A 25,423-nucleotide genomic window follows, 5' to 3' on the forward strand; every position below is an offset into this window, starting at 1 on the left:
GTAATTTAAAAATACAGTATTTTATACTTACACAGCATTTTCTAACTAATTTAAGTTGCATGTACAACTGGAAATTCAAAGAATGTAAGACAGTATTCAAATACATTTGTCTCTTCCAGTATTATGTTGTGAGGCAAGAGTCCAGAGGACACATGAAGGAAAACATGAGACCTTCCAAGAGGTACAGTAGCCCATATAATTACATATAACTGAATAGGATCTCTATGCAGTACGGTAGGCAATGGTGTAAGTTACAGCAGAAATACTATTCTGATGACATAACATTGCAGTCGGACTATGCAGAGTCAATTACCTACAAATCATCTCGCATCCCAAATACTATTCATTATGGGAACAAGGCAAGTCGGCACCAAGCCTCGCTCAAACTGACCCCCTGAAACGTGCCGCTGCACTTCAGAAGGCCAGGCCAGGGCGTTCACCTCTGGTACTGTAATAGGAATGTTGATTTGCCTGGTTAAAAAATAAAGAGACACTTGCTGTCTCAGTGAGATTAGGTTGTTGTACAGTCTCAAATAGAGTAATCAGACTACTGTAGTTGACAGTGTCCATCAGAACCTAAACAACTCTACTACAGTACATGGCTAAGTGGCCGTTTCCAATGGGCTTCACTATCATGTCATAATAAAACTCACAAAACATGCATCACATAACAGAAATAATTGTCTTACACGTCAGGAAAGAAAGTTCATATACATTTATTATAAACAAATGAGCAAATCTGATTTGGGCCTCATTTGGTTAGTGTTGAACTAGGTCACTATACATACACACACACACACACAAACACCATGAAAAAAAGCAAACATAATACACATACGGTGTATATGTTTTTCTAAAAAGTGTCAAAGAAAATTTTACTTTCGTATTTTTGAAAGATGTAATATATAAATTTTATTGCAACATTGATCAAGTTAACAATTCCCAATGGGTTCAGTAGCCTACTCTGAAATCATAGATTTCAATCATTGGTACCCAATCATTGGTACCCACCAACATTTGATTTCTGGACACCAATTCATTCACTTAGTTTCTGATTCCAATCAAAATGTAAAAATGTCTCATTCTTGGATATTTTGCATACTGTAATACTGTCAGAAATAACAATTATTATTAGCATTATATAGCCAGTGCATGCCAATGTGGTAAAAATGTTTCTAACTTCATACATTATTAAACATGGGTATGTTACGTTTTGGAAAAGTAGCTACTTTGAGCAATAATAGATATTTTGTAAGTGTGACAGCAAATCTTGCTATAACAGGGTTCGGAAAACAAACATACACATTCCTTAAAGACGTAGCTTAACAATCCATTACGGGTCTCTTCTTATCAGTAAACTAGACCAGACTAAAAAAAAATAACAGTGAAACAGTCATCATCTCTCCCAGAGAGGAGAGGAGTAGGAAGTAGATGAGGGGTCCAAGATAATTGGCTGAAAAAACTAAAAGGGGAGGAATGAACGGGAAGAACAGGAAAAGAGTATTAAATACTTTCAACTATCACAACATGATCAATGATGCTCCTCTGATTAATCCACAATGAACATGAATCCTCATCTATAGATTGGATGGTCTCACGATGTTATCCTACCAAGTCTTGTTTATCAAATCGGCTGCTGGAGGAATGAGGCTATAGATAAATGCCTATAGGACTAATACAGTTGCGGCCAAATGTATTGGCACCATTGTACTTTTCTTAAATAACTGAAATTGAAGAAGAAAAAAAAATAACACCCTCCCTACAATTAAACATGGTTGCTTTGCTGCCTCTGGTACTGGGGGCCTTCAACGTGTGCAAGACATCATGAAATCAGCAGATTGATGTTCGACCCAGTGTCCAAAAACTGGGTCTCCATTGAAGGTGATGGTTCTTGTGTTTTTTTTTGTCGTTGTCTTGCTACATCAAAAAGCACCTTGAAATGGTTCAAGACGAGATGCTGGACTGTTCTGGAGTGGCCAGCGAAGAGTACAGATCCCAATCACATCCATAACCTACAGTGAGAGCTGAAAACAGCAGTTGGTGGAGGGCACCTCTCAAACATTGAATAATTAGAGTGGTTTGCTGCTGAAGAGTGGGCCAAATTGCCAGTAGAAAGGTGCAGCAAGCTCATTGATGGATACAAGAAGAGTTTATCTGCAAATAATTCTGTCCATGCCATGTCCTAATTTTCTAAATAAAAATTGTAAACTTAAGTTTACAAAAATAAAATTGTTCTGCAATGTTGAAAATCCAATAACTAAGTGTGGGGACCAAAGGCTTTTTCAATTTTAACTTATTTTAGAAGAAATATGGAATGATTTCAGAAAAGTGCAAGGGTGCCAATATATTTGGCCACAACTGTATGTAAACTAAATGATGATACCCAACTCACAGTGTAGTCCTGGAGATGCAGGGCTGCTGCTACAGGGTTTCCACAGCGGGTCTGCAGGGGCCAAGATGACGAGGGAGGTAGGAATGGGGAGGAGGTGTAGGTGGCCACCTCCGCATCCAGACGTAGCTCCTTCAGAGAGGGGAGGCGCCGGCGGAGCAAGGCTGTAGCAGAACTCAGAGCACCGCTCTTTGGGAACATAATACTATCTGCAACAATACACGGTTATCGATCAATTAAACAGATTCATTTATAAAGCCCTTTCTGCGACATCAGTTGTCGAAAACTGCTTTACAGTAACCCAGACTAGACTCCAAAGAGCAAGAAGCACAATCAGCTAGTACATACACTGACTTTGAGTCCTACCTCTGGGCTGGCTCAGGGGGACAAAAGCTGAGAGTTTGGTCAACCTGGTCAGATCTGTGGCTGCAGCTGTGACTTCAGGGATCTCTGGTGCAGAGGCTCTGTCTAACTCTGGATGCAGAGGGAGGAGGTGCATCGCCTCCTGTCCTGCTGCAGCACAATGCTCCATGGGCGCACCTCGCTCCAGAGATCCGGCCACAGGACTCTCCTGTTCGTGTGCTGGAGCTGCTCTGTGCAGCTTCTTGCCAGTTGAGAAGAAAATGACTGATTCTCTGTGTGGGGCTTGGAAGAAAGTCTGGAGTCGTCCTCCTGTGTTACTTTGCTTCTCCTCCTTCGCCAGCTGTTGGTCTGCTCGCGTCTCAGCAGGGTCTTGATCCAACACCACACCGTCTGTCCGTTCTTCCTCTTCAGTCTCCTTAAACAATGTCTGGACAACCTCCTGCCACACAGACATGTACATGTTAGTCATTTATCAGACACGTAATCAGAGCGACTTACTTTAGTTGAATGCACTGTTTGTATGTAAATCCATCAATCGTGGCAAGTAAATGCCACCTGTTAGCCCCCCCTCCTCACCTCCTTGCATGTCTCCAGATCTCCGCTGTGGCCCTGGAGGCCCCTGAGTCTGGGAGAGCCTGCGTAGGGGGTCCAATGGGCAGACAGGAGCCTCCTCTGAAAGAAGATGGCTCAGTGAGTTAGAGCATCCATGGTGCTGGCAATAACAGGGATGTGAATTTAAGTATGCTCCCTCTAATTCTCTCCCTCCCCTCCCGGAGGACCTGAGCTCCAGGACTATGCCTCAGGACTACCTGGCCTGATGACTCCTGACTGTCCCCAGTCCACCTGGTTGTGCTGCTGCTCCAGTTTCAACTGTTCTGCCTGTGGCTATGGAACCCTGACCTGTTCACCGGATGTGCTACCTGTCCCGGACCTGCTGTTTTAGACCCTCTCTTGATCTCTCTACAGCACCTGCTGTCTTGACCTCTGAATGCTCGGCTATGAAAAACCAACTGACATTTACTCCTGAGATGCTGACCGGTTGCACCCTCTACAACCACTGTGATTATTATTTGATCCTGCTGGTCATCTATGAACGTTTGTTCTTCAAGATGTTCAATCTAGTCTCCACCCGGCCACCCCTCAAAGCCTAGTTCCTCTCTATGTTCCAGCCTTTCTAGGGTGTTTTTCCAAGCCACCACGCTTCTACATCTGCAATGCTTGCTGTTTGGAGTTTTAGGCTAGGTTTCTGAGTAAGCACTTTGTGACATCTGTTGATGTAAAACGGGCTTTATAAATACATTTGATTGATTGGGCAACAAATACTGAATGTTATCACTTTAGTGTTGACAGTTTAACCATGGACATAAGAGTCAGGGGTGTACTGTAACATACTGACCATGGACATGGGCTGATGCCTTGTGTCAGGGCCCCGCTGGGGTGTCCACTTTAAGGCTGGGGTCAGGCTGACTGATGTCACTGAGGAGAGGGACAGACAGATAGACATAAGGCAGACAAAAGAGGAGAGGGACAAACAGGAGAATTTCTGGTTGAGATTTGGCAATAGAAAAAGGTAGAATATGACCAACGTACCCATAGGTTCTCCAGGTGCTTCAGTGTGCCACTTTGTGATAGGTACTCGCTGTGCCTGGAAAGGTAAAGCACCACAGTGAATCTTGTGTCACTCACCCGTAGAGGGTGGCTGCTTGTTTCATGCAGCACTAAGGTGACATAACAAGTAGGCACATGAGGAAGTAGGATGGTAATGATTTTTACAAGGTGTAATATGCAGAAAAATGCTCTGCTATTTCCTGGTTGCTAAAATTCTAATAGTTTGCTTAAATTTCAGTTTGTGACAAAACAAGCTGTTCTTTTGCAAAAAACAACAACATTGTACCATCTGTGAAATATATTTTCCATAAGTATTTTCAGCTGTCAGGGTTCATGCACTCATTCATAGATGGAATTTCATGACTTCTCAATTACTTCTAACCAAATTTCCATGACCAACAATGAAACCTTTATGTAACAGTACGTATAAAAAGAGTAAGAATAGTGTGGTACCAACACTGGGAGGCTGCTCTCTGATCCCATGAACCATCTCCCATCTTTGAGCAAGGCACTTAAACTCCCACAAAGTAGAATACCTGTTAGGCAACTGTATAAAACACGTGGTCAACCCTCATCGGGTCTGGAAAGCTAGTGGGTGTGCAGGCTTTTGAACAAGCCCTGCTCAAACAGGTCAGAGACAGTTTATCAAGGTCGGTTGAGCAGCTCATTTCTAAAATGTGGTTTGTTAGAAGGGCACTGGAGGATGGTTGACCACCCTCAATGTAAAACATTACAAGCAAATACGCTTTGCCTTTAAATAATTCACACTTAATATATTAAAATATCAGATGGCTATGGTAGGCTGCAAATATTCTAATTCAACTGAAGCAATCCCACACATTTTCTTCAGTCATATTTATCTAAACTACCTTAGAAGTGTTTCCTTTGCAGGCTGACTGGAATATATGGAGTTACAATGCCCCATACATTGGATGCCCAAACCACCTGGAAGTATCTAAAAAACAAGTTTTGAATCCACATAATCCAAAAAACAGGCTACATCTATAATTTCGTTTGACGATTCACAAATTATTATTTAGATTCACATAATTCGATTCAACGCGATTGAACCGAATACCCAACTAATATAATAGCTTAGTTTATTTTTGATGAAACGATTATAATTTAAAATTAATCATGAATCGTTCAAAAAAAGTAAATCAACTTCGCATGGCCTTATTCGCGAGTGTTGTTTGGAAAGTTTTTTGGGACATTGACGAGATGACGAAAACATTTATAGCTTAACAGTTAACCAGAGGGTACAAGATGTGTTTTGAATTGTCTTCCTACCTAGTTAGCCTGTTCTCTACCATATTTTATAGGCTAGGCCTACCTGCTGCTGCAATGTCCGACTGGCGCTCTCTCCTTAAGCAACCGCCCACTCGTCTCCCACACATGTGATGCGCGCAAACACAGACGCTCTGAAGTGTCATTCCAAGCTTGGCTGATATGTTGATTTTTATTTGATGGTTAAAATATTGAAAAATTGTTAAATAAATTACATTAAAACACATTTAATTTCGATGACTTCACGGATTTTATAACTTTCCAAAACTTTTCCAGGACTTGAAAACACCATTACTTTTCCAGGACCATTCAAAACCCCGCTGTTTGAAGCTGGTGTACAAAACCAAAAGCAAACGACGCAAAAACGAAATTTAAGAATGGGAAGCATAGCAAAGGTGCATATATAACTGATCTACCGCTTATTAGACTTGCTTTCATTGAGAATGACATTATCTATAACTAACATTTCTATGTAGATTTGGTCAGGTTGTCCCCCAAAAAAATCACATATTGCAGCTTTAAAATCTTAATTGAAATGTATAATGTTGTTTCCGCCCTGGCTGGAGCAGCTTTATATGTGTTTTTGTTATTAATAAATCAAATCGATCAAACGGTGACTGACAGTGTAGATGGAGGTGCCCCTGCCAGATGGACAGGCAGAGGCGCGCTGGGGTGTGGCTTCCAGGGGTCTCCCAGCCTTCACCTCTTCATTCTGCAGGATGCTGCCGAGGGCTGCAGCATCTGGGAAGAACTGAACACTCCGTACTGGACCTGGAACACAAACAAGGTTACTGACTTAATAGTTTGACCGTGTTTTTTCTTATTTGCTTTTTGAAGCTATAAAGCTTCTTTAAAAATTCATTTTATTTTTGCATTATGATTAATGAAGCAGTACTAATCTATTGCTGGGATTTCTAAGTTTTGTTTCTTAAATGTTTTTTTTTTTTTACTTGCCCAAAGATAGGATGTGTCCACTAGTACTACCACTGACCTGCAGAGGTTGCCGTCTTCTGGTGACTCTTCATGACAGACACTCTCTGGGGCTGGAGAGAGTAGCTGACCCCTTCATCCTGCAGGATACTGTTGAGGGATGAAGGCTCAGGGGAGAACTGAACAGACCTTACCGGACCTATAAACAATACATGCACATACAAGGTTACAGACTTGCTAGCCTATCCCAGCTTCCCTAGATTGAGCCGGAGTAGGGGTTTGAATAGGCTGGCTAATCAAACTCATTATGTTTTTTAAAGGTGCTACATATAACATTTCCACCCTCTAATAGCCCTAAACGTTAACATTATATCAGTAGCACATAGACCATTTATTTGCAGCAGTAGGAAAGTTATACAAATCCATCTGGGATGTGTCCAGTAGTACTACCACGGACCTGCAGAAGCTGCTGTCGTCTGGTGACTCTTCATGACAGATACCCTCTCCAGCTCCAGAGGGTAGCTGACCCCGTCAGTTTGCAGGATTTTGCCCAGGGCCGGAGACAACTTTACATTCCTGACAGGACCTAATTCAACACAAGAACATAAAGTATACCAAACAGAAAATTGTATTTTTATAAGATGCTACAGTACATTAAACATGTCCACCTGTAAAATGTACACAACATGAAGGAACGCAAATTCACAAGAGAAAAAATAAATTAAAAAAATACACTGACCAGCAGAGAGCGCTGTCTTCGGACCATTCTTCATGATGGACACTCTCTGGGGCTGCGAAGAAAAGAACACCTCGAGTTAGTTAATAGGCAAATAGTTAATAGGCAAACTGATGGACACAAACTCAGACAGTTCATCAGTACCAATTGCAACAGGCAACCTCAAACATTGCTATGGCATTATTACAGAGGGTAGTGCGAACAGCCCAGTACATCACTGGAGCCAAGCTTCCTGTCATCCAGGACCTCTATACCAGGCAGTGTCAGAGGAAGAACCTGAAAATTGTCAAAGACTCCAGCCACCCTAGTCATACTCTTCTCTCTGCTACCACACGGCAAGCGGTACCAGAGCGCCAAGTCTAGGTCCAAGAGGTTTCTAAACAGCTTCTACCCCCAAGCCACAAGACTCCTGAACATCTAGTCAAATGGCTACCCAGACTATTCACCCCCCCCACCACCACTCTCTGTTGTCATCTATGCATCGTCACTTTAACTCTACCTACATGTACATACTGCCTAACTAACCGGCACCCCCCCCTGTATATATCGTATTTTTTACTGCACCTCTTTAATTACTTGTTACTTTTATCTCATATTCTTATCTGTATTTTTTGAAACTGCACTGTCAGTCAGGGGCTCGTAAGTAAGCATTTCACTGTAAGGTCTACCTGTTGTATTCAGCGTATGTGATTAACGCAATTTTATTTTATTTGAAAACAAACAAATACCAACTCACTACAACCGACCCAAAATCCCTGTACCTCATTCCACAAGACAACTCACCATGTTGTTATAGGCTTGTGTAGAGGGACGGCTGGACATAAAGACCCTGGCTGCACTGATTCCCTCATTCTGGAGGATACTACGTAGGGCAGAGGGGTCAGAGTGGAAGGTAGCCTCCACACTCCCTGGAACACACAGTACAATGGAACACATTTTCAATTTCAAAAAGAAGAAATATGAAATGAAGAGCCTAAGCAGAGAAAGATTGGGGAGAGAGACTATAGTAGGCTACTATGCCTAATATTACTAGAGAGAGAAGCTGAGGATGTTGGAGTTCTTTACTGTTACCACACCATCGGTAATAAAACCCCTTCTCACCAGTGCTACTACTTGGTAACTGCCCAGGCATGGAAGGATCTTTCAGGCTGAGCATGTCAAAATGGCCCCCACAGGCTTCCGTAGTGAGGGCAGTGGGCTGGGCTGAGGCAGTGGAGGCACTACTAAATGAGAAAGCACTGGACGAAAGACCTGAGCCAAGAGCAAATGAACTGGGAGGTCTGGAAAGTTGTCCCAATCCAGGTACGTGCAATAGATTATCTGAATAAGACTGGGCCTTTCCTTTTGGATGTTGAGACAAAGACATGGAGGTGGCAGCACTGGGAGCCTGGGTCTGATGAGGCTTCCCCGACTCTCTATTTTGCTGTGACAAGATACCGCCAGGCCCTGGGCCTGCTTTTCTAGCTGCCAAGTGTAGTGTTGGGAGTTGAACAGCAAGCTCTACTGTTGACTTTGATTGGGCCTTGTTATGAGTTGCTGGGATGCTACTGGGCAGTTTGGCAGTGGTTGTTGTGGGTCTTGTTTTTAGATGGGCAGCAGTGCTAAAAGTACTTTTAGGTTGGGTTGGTTGAGCACCAGCCCTTTCAGTAGCAGCCAGCGGTCCCCTCTGGTTCTGTGCCCCCATTCGGTTTGCCTTGTGATTAGAGAAGTTGAAAGGCACAGGCTTGGTGCTTGGTTTCATCCTCTTGGCTTTACCCTAAAGGAAAACAGAGATACACATAAACTAATTATTATTTAGCACTGACAAGTAGTGCTTTGGAGACGTATATTCAGGGCAGGTTTCCCAGACTGAGATTAATCCTAATCCTGGACTAAGAAGCACTGTTTAATAGTCTGCTTTTTAGTACAGGAATAAGCTTAATATGGGTCCTGGAAACCAGCCCCTAGTGATGCAGTCGATTGAGGAAAAGATGCTCCTTACCGCTAGAGAGTTGTCCTCCCATCTCTTGTGTGACAGCGTGAAGTCAGAGGGAGTCTTAAGGGGCAGGGACTTGGCCAGCACTGGCAGCCTGCTGATGCCCAGCGGTTTTATAGTGAGTTTAGGACAGTTGTCTGAGGCTGCTGCTGGGTCCTTGTTCTCAGGCCCCAGTTTGGAAGGATGGCCATGGGGTACAGAGGGGTGTTTGGAAGGGTGGGGTACAGAGAGGTGTTTAGAAGGGTGGGGTACAGAGAGGTGTTTAGAAGGGTGGGGTACAGAGAGGTGTTTAGAAGGGTGGGGTACAGAGAGGTGTTTAGAAGGGTGGGGTACAGAGAGGTGTTTAGAAGGGTGGGGTACAGAGAGGTGTTTAGAGCCTGGCTTTGTGTCTGCTGTCATTCTGTTGAGACTGGAGAGGGACAGTCAATGTAGAGAGTGTAGACATACGTTTCAGGCAGTGTATCCACAGTGTTGTTTTTAAATTCAGGTTCAGCTATAGACAGCGGCCATGAATCATTAGGGAGACGCAACCACTTAAATAAAACACAATAGACAAGTTGTGTTCATACTCTGTAGGCCTACCTTGAATGGTCGTTCAGGATTGTGTTCTGACATTGCTGACGCAGTACTGGAGAGGAATCCATGTTGGCTCAGTCAGGGGTTCAACAATGTTCTGTAAATAACTAACCTGAACCAAATGTTTGTAAACATCATTCAGCATGCTGGCTAACACAGTTGGCAAGAGCGCATAGATAGGTACGCCTTTTAGAGACAAAAACAGCAACAACATTGACGCAGTGCTCAATTGCTTTGCTGTAGCTAGTTAACTTAATTTCACTTGAATACAGCAAAGAACACATTGCAATCTTCTAGCTAATTCCTTAAAAAACACCACAAAACGTTGAACAATTTAAACGGTACTGCTAGCTTGCTAACGTTACTTGATTCATGATATGACAATACAGTATATCAAATCTTACTTTACTCACATGCAAACTTCAAAATAGTGAACTGTTTGCTTGCTTCCAAAAATGTATTCTGTAAATTTCGAAGAAAATATTAAGAATATCCCAGACTTTGCTGTTTTCACCCCCCAAAAAACCCTCAAAACTTCCTTGACATGCGTCAGTTTGTAAAAAGCACGTATTTTCATTGGTTAAACAACAAACACCATAAGCCAATCGCTGTGAATGTTTATTCTGCGGCCACATTTCCTTTGACCAATCAACAACAAGCGTGTAAAAACAACTCCATGGAAACGACGCATGAAGCTTCACCACGTGATCTATTGCAGAAACGTTCCATAGGCACAAAAAACTTGTTTTTTTCTCAAATTTTGTGCACAAATGTGTTTACATCCCTGTTAATGAGCATGTCTCCTTAGCCAAGATAATATATCAAGCTGACAGGTGTAGTATATCAATAAGCTGATTAAACAGCATGATCATTACACAGGTGCACCTTGTGCTGGGGACAATAAAAGGCCACTCTAAAATGTGCAGTTTTGTCACACAGCACAATGCCACAGACCGTGCACGTGTAAGCACGCCAGCCCAGGACCTCCACATCCTGCGGGATCATCAGACAGGGAAGGGGGTGCTGTAATAAAGCCTTTTTGTGGGGGAAAACTCATTCTGAATGGCTGGGCCTGGCTCCCCAGTGGGTGGTCCTGGCTCCCCAGTGGCTGGGCCTGGCTCCCCAGTGGCTGGGCCTGGCTCCCCAGTGGGTGGGCCTGGCTCCCCAGTGGCTGGGCCTGGCTCCCCAGTGGGTGGGCCTGGCTCCCCAGTGGGTGGGCCTGGCTCCCAAGTGGCTAGGCCTACGCCCTCCCAGGCCCAACTATGGCTCCACCCCTGCCCAGTCATGTGAAATCCATAGATTAATGCCTAATTAATTAATTTATTTCAATTGATTTATTTCCTTATATAAACTGTAACATAAGTAAAATCTTTGAAATTATTGCATGTTGCGTTTATATTTCTTTTCGGTAAATAAAGTACTCAAAAGTTTAGTATTTGGTCCCATATTCCTATAATGCAATGACTCTACAAACTTGTTGGATGCACTTGCAGTTCGTTCAGGTTGTGTTTATTTTATTTTTTGTGCCTAATAGAAATTTATGGTAAATAATATATTGGGTCATGTTGAGGTACATTTTATTCTAAATAAGAATATATGTTTTTAAACATTTCAACATTAATGTGGATGCTACCATGATTACGAATAATCCTGAATTGATCGGGAATAATGACGAGTGAGAAAGTTACAGAGGGCCAAAGATCATACCCCCAAGACATGCTAACCTTTCACCATTACCGTTAGCATGTCTTAGCATGTCTTTAATGCCTACCTCTGAGATTTTTAAATAAATTGTTAAACAAAATCTCTTTTTCTGAGCAATTGTAATTGTATAAAATATTTTTTTTTTAAATTGAGCATATAATATAGCTCAGTATTTGAATAATTTATTTTATACAGTCATTATTGCTCATCTTTATCAAGGGTGTCAATCATGTCATTCCCACTGTATTATTGTATAGTGGTATTTGCAATAAATCTCTCCTGTAATTGTCCTTTTTGGTCAGAAGGTGTCTCTCAAACACTTTTTTTGATACATATTTTCACATCCATTAAATTATTATAGTATAAAAAAATATAGCAGGATAATACCTTGAATTAGTTCTTAATTTCGTCACACAATACACAAACACTGGGAAGATATAAGGATTGGGAAAATGCAACGTCTACATAGTTTACACACACACACAGGGTAAGCACCTGGCCCCAGAGCTTACATTTCTACATGTGGGTAAAGTTTAAACTGACTCCGGAAACAGGAAATAAAGAGACCACAGAAGCTGTTTGCATTCATTTCCACTCTGCAAATCACTCTTCTCTGTTTTCATAGTGTACCCATTTGGTAGAGAGTACTATCCATGTTTTATTAATACCACTGTCTGTCTGTCTGTCCACCTGTCTGTCCGCATTTCTGTCTGCATGTCTGTCTGACATTGCAAAGAGGGAGAGAAGAGAAAAAACTAGACTCATTTAGTAAATATATTTACAGAATTCATTTTGTGAGAGGAAAGAAATCTTCATCTTGTGATCTTTGAGAAGAAATTCTCAACAACAAAACAAACACTTGTGGTTATTCTGTTCTTCATTAAAACATGGAGACTTGCTATCAACATACCGTGAGATGCTGTGATGGAATACTATTGATATAATACATTTACTACCAATGATGCATCTAATTGTTTACTACCAACTTGGTGGGAGAAGAATATTTAAATGACTAATGTCATGTATCTTGACGATCCCATCCATGCTTTTCCGTCAACTAGACAGAACGTTCACATTGACACCACCTAAAAGATGAATTCATACTCGCTCAAAGTCTTTCCACCTTTTCCATTACAAAATCCACAAACAAAACACAGTTGGTAACACAGTTTTCCCTTCTAGAGGAGAAGAACCATATCCTCTCAGGGGATGTCCATGCCTCCGTTAGAGGTCTGTGAGAGACGTCTCTCTCCTTCACAGCCTAACCCTGCACCACTGCTGTCCACGTTCTCCTTGCTCTCATCATCCTGCTCCTCTGACCGCTGTCTCAGACGCAGGCCGGGATCTCTCTGAGACGGCATCTGGAAACTGGAGAACGAGCCTCCAGAAGATCTCTTCTCTGAATGGAACCATTCCAGCAAGAACAGGAAACAGAAAAACACAAACATTTAGCCTCCTGTACTGTTTTTTGGTGGACAAGACCACATTGTAACAAAGTATATCTTGGTAAATTATTCATAAGTGATGATTGGTGAATCTGACATAGTCATCTTGTTATGAACGAGAACAGTGGTTGTTGGCAGGTAAATCATCAGTGTACCTTAGGTTTGAAGCTACTGTGTCAAAGACAAGAGGGATGCTAGAGCCCCGGGTTTACAGTAGAAAATATGATGAATAACACAGAAATGCACTAGTACGTCTTATCAACGCTATGCTTAAAGAAAGAAGTACACTAAAATGAGGTTGTCAAAACCTAGTTGCAACCTCACAGAGAAAGAGTGACATTTCTCACGACCTTTAGCATACACCTACTACTGTACAGTAGGTCTGCACATCGCATGTCTTATTCGCTACCTGCTCTTTGTGCATAGTTAAATGTCAAACTACAAGGAAATGTGTGCCCACTCAAGTGACCTCATTAGATCACACGATGCTGAACACTTGACAAAATGGCAACATTTCAATGTGCGTGACATACCTCCTGGTCCGACTGGACGCATCAGCCGGTTCATCTGAACATTCCAGTGTTTGACATTGGTGCTGGCCTGGCGAAGCTTCCTTTGGGCAGCCTATCAGGACACAAGGGAGATTGAAACATATGGAACAAATTCACACTACAGATATGTATAAGGCTCTACTGGATAATTAAGCCCAATCTAAATATCCAGTGTTGTTGTGAAGGGAAGTAGTCAGTGTGTTGATAACGGTAGGCTACTCACCACAACGTCCTGGTCAACCCGGTGTCGGTTGGCCCTGACCTCCTCCAGCTGCCGCTGGGCCTCCTCCAGAGCCCGGGTCTTGTTCTCCATCTCTTGCCGCAGCTCCTGCTTCTCTCTCTGGGTCTTCCGGATGTACTCCTCCTGCTCATCCTGGAGGGCCATCAGGGCCTTCATCTTCTCCTCCTCCTCAGACAGCAAACTGGGCAATACAGATTCAAGGTTTTTTAGAAAGATGGCAAGTTAAAATGCACAGGGCATACAGTAGTCAGTAAATATAGCATGATTTGCTGGAGATTTAGAAAGAATTCGGTATCACTGCATTTAAAGCAAAGTTATTGCAAGCATGGACAAGCCTATATTCTTTATGATATCTTTGCCATGTCTGAGATTCTTTGTGAGCTTTGACAAGCAGGGAACTTAAACGCTTGGTGTTATATGCACTGCTCACAGCCAGAAAGGAAATTAATCGAAGGACACGTCAGATCATTTATTTTTTTGCGTGTAAGATTGAGATAGAGCCCATGCACACCCTGTCAACATATCCAACATATCGTAGCTAGACAACTTCCTCTGCTAAAAACTCGACTTCCTCAGGAACCTCACTAACGCAACAGCCCACCCTTCAACACTGATCAGCTTCTCACCACCATCTGTCTCCCTGTGGTATGCTGTGTTCATTAAAAACACATGCAGCTTATACATGCTAAGTGGATGCGTTTTCACATGCCAACTGCTAGCCCTACCTGAGCCTGTCTATGGAAGTGAATATGTTTGAAGAAGAATACTGTGTGTGTGCGCATGCAGCACCCTACCCAGTCTGTGCATATCTAAAGACCTCTTCGTCCTGTCTGGCCTTGATCTCCTGGTGCAAGGCCTCCTCCAGACTCGTCTGCAACCCCTCCAGCTCCTTGATCCTCTTCCTCTGCCGCTCCGCCTCCTCCTCCTTCAGAATCATCTCTGCCTGCATGCTGGCCCGCGACTGGAGAGACACACACAGCATAGAAGATCTAGACACCTAGCCCAGCGCATCGTGATCGGCATAAACAGTGTTACTATACACCCTGTCACCCACTCCAAATCTGAACCAACCATCCTCCACAGTACACAACACAACCGCCACCCTCCTCCTCCTTGACACAGGTAAGCACACACTCAAAACAGAAGGTTCTATACACTGCCAAAAAAGGCAGTTAGATCTTGGATCATAACTATAGCGGATCCCTTTTTGGTGCTATATAGAACTTGTTTCAAGGTTATATAAAAGAACCATGCTCATAAGTTTCTCATTGGAACCTTTATGGTGCTATAACCACACTCCTTTCTTCCCTTCACCCTCTCCCCCTTTCCTGTCACTAGCTGTCCTCACCGCCTCTCTCCTCTCCGTCCTCACCGCCTCCCTCCTCTCCCTCCCTGTCCTCACCGCCTCCCTCTTCTCTTCCCTCACCGCCTCCTTCTCTTTCTTCACCACCTCCCTCCCTCCCTCCTCTCACTCCCTCTCTGTCCTCACCGCCTCCCTCCCTCCTCTCACTCCCTCTCTGTCCTCACCGCCTCCCTCCCTCCTCTACCTCCCTCTCTGTCCTCACCGCCTCCATCCCTCCCTCTCTGTCCTCACCGCCTCCATCCTCTCCCTCCCTCTCTGTCCTCACCGCCTCCCTCCTCTCCCTCCCTCTCTGTCCTCACCGCCTCCCTCCTCTCCCTCCCTCTCTGTCCTCACCGCCTCCCTCCCTCTCTGTCCTCACCGCCTCCCTCCTCTCCCTCCCTCTGTCCTCACCGCCTCCCTCCTCTCCCTCCGTCTCTGTCCTCACCGCCTCCCTCCCCTCCTTCCCTCTCTGTCCTCCCTCCCTCTGTCCTCACCACCTCCCTCCTCTCCCTCCCTCCCTGTCCTCACCGCCTCCCTCCCTCTCTGTCCTCACGCCTCCCTCCCCTCCTTCCCTCTCTGTCCTCACCACCTCCCTCCCTTTGTTATCGCTTCTTTTCCACCGTCTCCCTCTCCCCTCCCAGTCTTCACCTCCTCTGCCTCGCGGAGCTGCACCTCCAGGGCCTGCTGCATCTCATCATGCTGCTGACGCCTCCTCATCTCGTCCTGCTCCAGGAGAGCCTGGGCCTGCCTCTGTGCCTCCTTCAGGAGCTCCAGCTCGGCCAGCTTACGCTCTTTCTCCTCCTGGAGGGCCCGAAAACGTTGAAGCTCCTCCTCTTTGGCCAGCCGCCTCCTCTCCCGCTGCTCCCTCTGCTCCCTCCTCTTCAGCTTCAGGTCCTTGTGGAGAGAGGTCTTCCCTTCAGTGAGTAGACGGATGGCTGTCTGAATGGCTGTGGGGAGGGAGGGGGATAGGCTGTAACAAGTTGTACAATAGTACTTCCACACAGGGTTCACATTATATATTCACTCTTAGAGGAGCCTGAAGTCTATTGGGAGTGAATGCATTATTAGTGGGAGGGATCACTGAGTAGAAGAACATGTCCCACAGACCTGCTGTCCATTCCTGTCTCTGCTTGGTGTCTGAGGCACTCATCTCATAGGTCTTGGAGAGAGTTTTCAGACAGAACATACACCTCTTCCCATCTCTGTCTGGCAGCACCTCCACACAGCAGTCCCCGTCCAGAGAGATGTTTCCCTGGCGCTCCTTGCGGTCCTCGCTGGTGTAGTAGGCCAGGGTACCGGGCCTCAGGGTGAACCAGCGCTCCTTCCAATTCCTCCTCAGCTGACCCTTCTTCCAAAGATACCCCTGGAGGCGACAAAGTCAACACACACATTATTGACATAGAACAACATATCACTGACACATCCCCTTTAACCCTTACCAATGTTTGTAAATCTTTAAGGTGGTGGCAGCAATATGGTGGAGGATACATCACTACACAGCTTATACACTCAGTTGCCAGTTTATTCGGTACACCCATCTAGTACCAGGTTAGACCCCCCTTTGCCTCCAGAACAACCTGAATTAAAATGTTGCTCAATTGGTATCAAGGGACCTAACGTGTGCCAGGAAAGCATTCCCCACACCATTATACTACCGCCACCAGCCTGTACTGTCGACACCAGGCAGGATAGGGCCATGAACTCATGCTCCTTATGCCAAATCCCCACTCTATGCCATCATCATTACGCAACAGGAACTGAGATTTGTCGGAGTAGGCAAAGTTTTTCCACTCGTCAGTTGTCTAGTGTTGGTGGTCGAGTGCCCTCTGGAGCCACTTCTTCTTGTTTTCAGCTGATAGGAGTGGGACCTATCAACTGCAATAGCCCATTTGTGACAAGGACCGACGAGTTGTGCGTTCTGAGATACCGTTCTGCTCACCACTGTTGTACTGTGCCGTTATTTGCCTGTTAGCTTGCCCGATTTTTGCCATTCTCCTTCAACCTCTCATCAACGAGATGTTTTAGCCCACAGGACTGCCGCTGATTGGATGTTTTTGTTTGTTACACCATTCTCGGTAAACCCTAGACACTGACGTGCGTGAAAAGCCCAGGAGGCTGGCCATTTTTGAGATACTGGAACCGGTGCATCTGGCACCAACGATCATACCACGCTCAAAGTTGCTTAGGTCACTCGTTTTGCCCATTCTAACATTCAATCGAACAGTAACTGAATGCCTCTATGCCTGTCTGCTTTATATAGCAAGCCACGGTCACTTGAATCACTGTCTGTAGGAGTGAACCATTTTCATGAACGGGGTGGTGTACCTAATAATCTGGCCACTGAGTGTACATATCCCTTCAGACATGCTAACATCGAGATTTTATGTCCAAGCGGGAGGGATAGGGAGCGATGTGGGACCGGCTGAGAGATAGACAGACCATACTGCTCTCTTGTTTTCAGGTAGCCTACCTCTTTGAGGACATCACCAACTATCTCCCTGTACACCTCCTCTATGGCCATGCTGGTGATTCCCTGGTCCATGCCTCTAGTTACCTTCCCAGAGTTCATCATCTCCAGGAAGGACCAGACAGTGAAACCATTCTGCTGCACTGTATCCTTGGAGATGAAGTCCTCCAGCTCCACACAGTTGAGCTCAACACTCATGGCCATACACATCTTCTTGAGCAGGTATTCCACCTGAACAAATAAAGTGTGGAGCACAAATATTTGGCATATAAAAAGACATTGAAATGTATATTGTGGTGAGAATGGTTGCCTTTCACTTGTTTTGCCACCAGTGAAATGTATTGTTTTTGATTGATAAGGTAACCTCCTCCATTTTGTTTTTAGTGAAACAACCTTGACTGCTGGTTCTCACGCAGAGGCACTGTGTCCTGCTCTAAAAGCTGCCTGTAGCTTATCATAACAACACTGCCAACAGCGGTTGTGAAAAACAGACTACAGGAAACCAGAAGCTATGTGACATGCAAGCCCACATTTACTGCGCATAAAGCCACCACATTCAGTGGGCAAAGAAACACTAGTGGACCAAAAGTCTGCTATTTTTTTCAGAGGTTTGGCAGCTAAATACTAGGACAGGATGGTGAAGTTTAACTCACCTCATCTGGGACCATAACCAGAGGGTATTTGTCCTCTGACAAAAAGTTAAACAGGCACCATAGACTAAAGGCATCTTTCCCTGGCAACACGTTCTTATTGTCCTTCCCCGGCTTGTAGTTCTTCTTAGCAGTGAGAGTCCAGCAAAGCTCATCTACTTGTTCCTTGACAAAACTGCCCTCTTCTACCTGTGTGCAGGAAACATAATACACACAACGTTGAGTGAGATTAACAAAAACATAAACTCAACTATTGCCAGTACCATGTTTACAGATCAAACTAGGGTGTGTCTGTGTGCATTTCATTACCTTGTCCAGTATGTATTTGTTGAGGTAAGGCATGTACCCCTGGCTGGAGACTGGTCCATCATCATCATCCCTGAAGTGTTCTTCCAGAGCCACTGGGTCGTGGGGGATGGACAGAACCGTACACAGGTTATGGGACAGAACCTAAAACACATGGACAACAGGTAGATATGGATGAGTTTGAACAAATACTGAACGTAACAGACGTCAATATTAGTATCTGGCCAAGATCCGTTTATAAACCTTGTGTTTTAAAATGTAAATTGTGTTTGGTTTTGAGGATGTGTGTGAGTGATAGAGTGCTCTTGATTATGGTTACTTTTTAAGTAATTTTTTTAAGACTTGTCTCTGTCAGACAGAAAAAACATTAAATACTTTGACAGTTTAAAAAGGACCTGAAACACAAAAGCTGAATCATTGCAGTATTTTAGTCTTAGAGGAAACGTGTATAATGTACCCATCACGTCAGAATACAGGCGAAGGATATAGTGAAACTGCTGACCAGGCAGTGATTTACTCAGTCAAATATCTATTGGGTTACTTCAAGAGAGCTTCTTGTCTTCACACAACAATGTCCAACTGCTATTTAGACCTTCTGAAGAGATTAAGGATGCTCTCATGAAAAACAATAATAAATGACTGGACCTTACTGAAATAGAAGTTGAGAGATACAGTGGGGCAAAAAAGTATTTAGTCAGCCACCAATTGTGCAAGTTCTCCCACTTAAAAAGATGAGAGAGGCCTGTAATTTTCATCATAGGTACACTTCAACTATGACAGACAAAATGAGAAAAAAAATCCAGAAAATCACATTGTAGGATTTTTTATGAATTTATTTTCAAATGATGGTGGAAAATAAGTATTTGGTCACCTACAAACAAGCAAGATTTCTGGCTCTCACAGACCTGTAACTTCTTCTTTAAGAGGCTCCTCTGTCCTCCACTCGTTACCTGTATTAATGGCACCTGTTTGAACTTGTTATCAGTATAAAAGACACCTGTCCACAACCTCAAACAGTCACACTCCAAACTCCACTATGGCCAAGACCAAAGAGCTGTCAAAGGACAGCAGAAACAAAATTGTAGACCTGCACCAGGCTGGGAAGACTGAATCTGCAATAGGTAAGCAGCTTGGTTTGAAGAAATCAACTGTGGGAGCAATTATTAGGAAATGGAAGACATACAAGACCACTGATAATCTCCCTCGCTCTGGGGCTCCACGCAAGATCTCACCCCGTGGGGTCAAAATGATCACAAGAACGGTGAGCAAAAATCCCAGAACCACACGGGGGGACCTAGTGAATGACCTGCAGAGAGCTGGGACCAAAGTAACAAAGCCTACCATCAGTAACACACTACGCCGCCACGGACTCAAATCCTGCAGTGCCAGACGTGTCCCCCTGCTTAAGCCAGTACATGTCCAGGCCCGTCTGAAGTTGGCTAGAGAGCATTTGGATGATCCAGAAGAAGATTGGGAGAATGTCATATGGTCAGATGAAACCAAAATATAACTTTTTGGTAAAAACTCAACTCGTCGTGTTTGGAGGACAAAGAATTCTGAGTTGCATCCAAAGAACACCATACCTACTGTGAAGCATGGGGGTGGAAACATCATGCTTTGGGGCTGTTTTTCTGCAAAGGGACCAGGACGACTGATCCGTGTAAAGGAAAGAATGAATGGGGCCATGTATCGTGAAATTTTGAGTGAAAACCTCCTTCCATCAGCAAGGGCATTGAAGATGAAACGTGGCTGGGTCTTTCAGCATGACAATGATCCCAAACACACCGCCCGGGCAACGAAGGAGTGGTTTCGTAAGAAGCATTTCAAGGTCCTGGAGTGGCCTAGCCAGTCTCCAGATCTCAACCCGATAGAAAATCTTTGGAGGGAGTTGAAAGTCCGTGTTGCCCAGCAACAGCCCCAAAACATCACTGCTTTAGAGGAGATCTGCATGGAGGAATGGGCCAAAATACCAGCAACAGTGTGTGAAAACCTTGTGAAGACTTACAGAAAACGTTTGACCTCTGTCATTGCCAACAAAGGGTATATAACAAAGTATTGAGAAACTTTTGTTATTGACCAAATACTTATTTTCCACCATAATTTGCAAATAAATTCATTAAAAATCCTACAATGTGATTTTCTGGATTTTTTTTTCTCATTTTGTCTGTCATAGTTGAAGTGTACCTATGATGAAAATTACAGGCCTCTCTCATCTTTTTAAGTGGGAGAACTTGCACAATTGGTGGCTGACTAAATACTTTTTTGCCCCACTGTATCTATCTTATTTTGAGAGAGACTCAGTAAACCCGTGTAGATCTCAGCCTTCATTTTCTGACACATCATCACCACATCCTGTCCTCCCTCACTCACTCACTCACTCACCCCTCTTCTCACAACTGAACCAAGGATTTTATTGGGATCCCCATTATCTGTTGCTGAAGCAGCAGCTACTCTTCCTGGGGTCCACACAGAACATAAGATATGACAAAATACGGAACATTTAACTACACACATTTTAAATAAGCACAATGGAAACATAAAAGTTCCTCTGGACAGTTACACGCATACATACTGTACACTGGTACATATACATGTGAGTTATTTAGGTCAGACAGGGGAGAGGTGTGTTATGAGGTGTTTCATTTTTATTTTATTTTTTTAAAGCAAATGTTGCTGTTTGCTTGAATAATTTGAGATGGGAAGGAGTTCCATGTGATCATGGCTCTACATAATACGGTGCGTTCCCTTGAATTCATTCTGGATTTGGGGACTGTGACTGGTAGGTTATGTCTGTCAGAGCTATATGTAAGTTGATTATACAGGGAAGTTTGAATTTACAATATTTCTCACAAAAACAAGAATGAATGCAGTCAATCTCTCCTCTACTTTGAGCCAAGAGAGACTGACATGCATACTGTTGACATTAGCCCTCTTTCAACATTGAAGGGCAAGACGTGTTGCTCTGTTCCACACCAGCTGCAGCTTTTCTAGGTCCTTATTTGCAGCACATGACCATATCATCAGGCAATAGAGATGATTCGATAAAACTAGAGCTTGAAGGACTTGTTTGGTCGACTGTGGTGTTTAAAATAAAAAAGCAGAGCATCTCTTTATCACAGACAGACCTCTCCCCATCTTCACAACAATTGAGTCAATATTCCTTGACCATGACAATTTACGGTCTCAGCTGACACCAAGAAGTTCTCTCCCCTCAACAGCCACATCATTCATTACCAGATTCAGCTGAGGTCTAGAATTTAGGGAATGATTTGTACCAAATACAATGCTCTTAGTTTTAGAGATGTTCAGACCCAGTTTATTATTAACCACCCATTACAAAACTGACCACAGCTCTTTGTTTTAGGGTTACAATGATTTCACTAGCTGTGGTTGCTGACGTGTATAATGTTAAATCATCAGCGTACATAGACACACAGGCTTTGTTTAACAGTAAAAGGCCCTAGAGTGCTGCCTTGCGGTACAGCACTCTTTACATGTTTTACATTAGAGAAGCTTCCATTAAAGAAAACCCTCTGTTCTATTGGATAGATAGCTCACAACCCATGATATGGCAGCAGATGTAAAGCAATAACACTTAAGTTCTCTCAACAACAGTAAGTTATGGTCAATAATATCAAAGGCTGCACTGAAGTCTAACAGTACAGCTCCCAAAATCTTCTTATTATCAATTTATTTTAGCCAATCATAAGTAATTTGTGTCAGTGCAGTACATGTTGAGTGCCCTTTTCCATAAGCATGCTGAAAGTCTGTTCATTATTTTTCAAAAAAGTTGCTAAGAGCCGGAAGCAAGTTGATTGATCGGCTGTTAGAACCAGTAAAGGGCGCTTTACCATTCCTGGGTAGCGGAATGACTTTAGCTTCCCTCCAGGTCTGAGGACAAACACTTTTCTCCAGACTCAGATAATAAATATGACAAACAGGAGTGGCAAACACAGCCCGCTATCATCCTCAGTAGCTTTCCAACTAAGTTGTCAATATGAGATGGTTTCTCACACTAATTTCACAGAATTTAAAATTACAATGCTTTCTTTCATTATTAGATATTTTACGCATGAATATGTTGGCTCACAGTTTGTTGTTGGCATTTCATGTTTAAGTTTGCCCACTTTGCCAATGAAATAGTCATAAAAATAATTGGCAATATCAAAAGGTCATGTGATGAATGAGCCCTGTGATTCAACAAAACATGGAGTTGAATTAGTCTTTCTGCCCACAATTTCATTAGTTTCATAATACAGTTTCTTCTTATTTCTGTTCAGTTTAGTAATATACAATGCTCAACTTTAAAGAACACTAAGACCTGCGTGGCCTGGGGACCTTCAGCCTCTATGAACCTGACTCCCTGGTCTCTAGACTGGCCCATACTCCAGACCAGTCTGCCAGTGCCAGCATGACAGGGATAAGCCTAGTCACGAGGTTCTGATAGTGAAAGCCAGGCCAGGAGCACATGGCTGAAACATGGAGTTCAATGGAGGAGAGTGGGACTGGTCCTACACCATGTAACAATATAGCCTGGTCCGAGGTCTGTTTGTGCTCTGGCCAACTCCATTGTTCATTGTCAAGCCAAACAGCATGACAGGGAGTTGGCATGCTAGCACCAACACACTGGCACTCAGGTTCATATCAATAAGCACTGAAGATGTACGTGAACTGTAGTACAGGTGGTGATGTGGTGACAAGTTCTATTCACCACCTCTCTGGTCGTGCTCAGTGCCACAGTACCAATTGCACTGCATGTGGTGACATCATGGACCAGCCTGGTCACAACTTGGTGATGAGGCCTTCCATTCACAGAAACGCAGAGGAAATCGTAACTCTCCAACTCACACACTGCCCCTACTGTGCACTATTTCACTATCATCAGTGTTGTTCTCGCACCCCATGGGAAAAATATAGTTACCACTGCGAGCCCTATTACAACACTAAAACAATCAGCTAATAACTTGTCACACACAGAGCATGTGCCATAAAGGTTTGCTCAACCAGGAAATACACCTAATCAGATGAAGATTAGCAGAAAATCTACCACATATCATCTAGCAAACATATACAACATATCAAGTTATTCAGGACCAGTTCTGCTCATCTTCACTAATGTCAAAAATATATTTTTATTGACCCAGATTACTATATATTATTGGATGACTCCAGCTACCCCAATAAAGATCCTCATGAGGTCGGAAATGAAAGAGCTGGGTGCCTTGGTTAGAAGACGGTGCCCCTAAAACATGGGGCCAAAACCCTTAGTAAAATCCCATCAATTTTGGCAAAAATGAATCCAGGTGCTCACCTTGAGTTGAGACTTGGACACCTTCCCACTCTTCTCAAGATCCAGAGCAGTGAAACCATACCAAATAGACTTGAGGAGCTCTGAGCGTAGGTCCATGTCTACAGCAGCATAACTTTTTCTCTCTCTCCCTCCCTCCTCTCGATACATGCCCCGACGCTGTGATAGCCTATTGAGCCACCCACACCCAGTAGTGCTTTGACTGTGGGGCCCTGCTGTGCTGACTGCACTACTAAACAGTTGCGCCACCTGCTGGCGGGGTATTGTAGTGTAAGGGTCCAATAACAGAGACTGACGTACTCCTTTAATATAGTGAACAAAAATATAAACGCAACATGTAAAGTGTTGGTTCCATGTTTCATGAGCAGAAATAAAAGATCCCAGACATTTTCCATACGCACAAAAAATGTATTTCTCTCCAATTTTATGCACAAATTTGTTTACATCCCTATTAGTGAGCATTTCTCCTTTGCCAAGATAATCCATCCAACTGACAGTGTGGCATATCAATAACCTGATTAAACAACATGATCATTACACAGGTGCACCTTATGCTTGGGACCCCCAACGTTGTTTTAGAGAATTTGACAGTATGTCCAACCGACCTCACAACCACAGACCACGTGTAACCACACCAACCCAAGCCCCACACATCCAGCTTCTTCATCTGCGGGATCATTTAGCAGATGCTTTTATCCAACGCGACTTACAGTCATGTGTGCATGCATTTTACGTATGTGTGGTCACAGGAATCAAACCTACTATCCTTGCGTTGCAAGCACTATGCTCTACCAACTGAGATAAAGAGGACCATTCTGTATGTGAAGTCTCGTTCCCCAGCTTGCCAGTGCCACTTTTCGGTATCTGCAGGAGAACAATGTCAGTCACACGCTGGAAATACGCCAGAACAACACTGCCATTTGGCACATATTTGCTGTTGAAGTAAATGGGCAAATGAAATAGTCACAATCCCCCTGGATTATTTATGACCCCATACTATACAGGCCACACATTGATTTATGAATATAACCAAAGAGGAGTTCATGACACCCTAAAGCACGTGTCAAACATCCCGGGGAGGGGCTGAGTGTCTGCTGGTTTAGCTCCACCCTTGTACTTGACTGATTAAATAAGGTCACTAATTAGTAAGGAACTCTTCTTCTTCGATGGGGTTTAACGGCAGTTGGTATCCAATAACTCTCCTCACCTGGTTGTATATGTCATAATTGAAAGGAAAAAAACTACCTGCAGACAGAGACCCTCCATGGAATGAGTTTGACACCGCTGCCCTAAAGCCTGTACACTCCAGTGTAAACAAATGTGCAAAGTTACATGGCAGGTTGAACGTCAGGGGGCGCTCTGGCGAGAGATAGGTGAGTGTACAGAGCAAATTGACACTAGGCTGGTAACTAACTACCTGTTAGCAAGAACTCATTAAATGTTTGATGTCCCGAGCCAGCCACCAGAAGAGGGTGACGTCGCTGCAAACTTTCAATACAGACTAATGGATGGATTATACGACAGTATTGACAGATGCATTAGGAA

General features: G+C 43.7%; 2 protein-coding genes across 4 annotated transcripts; both read right to left on the reverse strand.

Annotated features, from left to right (window-relative positions):
* Positions 1–700: 700 nt before the first annotated feature.
* On the reverse strand, positions 701–10,403 carry LOC120059104. 3 transcript variants are annotated; one of them, XM_039007915.1, is made up of 15 exons: positions 10,278–10,403; positions 9,871–9,976; positions 9,295–9,697; positions 8,415–9,069; positions 8,097–8,221; positions 7,317–7,368; positions 7,035–7,163; positions 6,639–6,776; positions 6,351–6,418; positions 4,343–4,397; positions 4,149–4,228; positions 3,329–3,424; positions 2,756–3,191; positions 2,393–2,598; positions 701–1,462 (listed from the first exon to the last, which is right to left on the reverse strand). In XM_039007915.1, exons 2-15 carry the CDS (start codon positions 9,930–9,932, stop codon positions 1,397–1,399), a joined length of 2,571 nt encoding a protein of 856 aa, XP_038863843.1. In that variant the 5' UTR covers positions 9,933–9,976; positions 10,278–10,403; the 3' UTR covers positions 701–1,396. The 3 variants fall into 3 exon arrangements, with proteins under 3 accessions (XP_038863843.1, XP_038863841.1, XP_038863842.1); XM_039007913.1 differs by having other exon boundaries at positions 6,270–6,418; XM_039007914.1 differs by having other exon boundaries at positions 701–2,024; positions 6,270–6,418.
* A 1,345-nt stretch (positions 10,404–11,748) lies between these two features.
* On the reverse strand, positions 11,749–23,988 carry LOC120058819 (differentially expressed in FDCP 6 homolog). The gene is made up of 10 exons (XM_039007551.1): positions 23,882–23,988; positions 18,574–18,714; positions 18,268–18,453; positions 17,618–17,845; positions 16,255–16,510; positions 15,796–16,094; positions 14,600–14,766; positions 13,788–13,986; positions 13,547–13,637; positions 11,749–12,967 (listed from the first exon to the last, which is right to left on the reverse strand). Exons 1-10 carry the CDS (start codon positions 23,975–23,977, stop codon positions 12,771–12,773), a joined length of 1,860 nt encoding a protein of 619 aa, XP_038863479.1. The 5' UTR covers positions 23,978–23,988; the 3' UTR covers positions 11,749–12,770.
* Between the last annotated feature and the right edge of the window lie 1,435 nt (positions 23,989–25,423).

Source organism: Salvelinus namaycush, chromosome 14 (genome assembly GCF_016432855.1).
Source record: "Salvelinus namaycush isolate Seneca chromosome 14, SaNama_1.0, whole genome shotgun sequence".
NCBI lineage: Eukaryota > Metazoa > Chordata > Actinopteri > Salmoniformes > Salmonidae > Salvelinus > Salvelinus namaycush.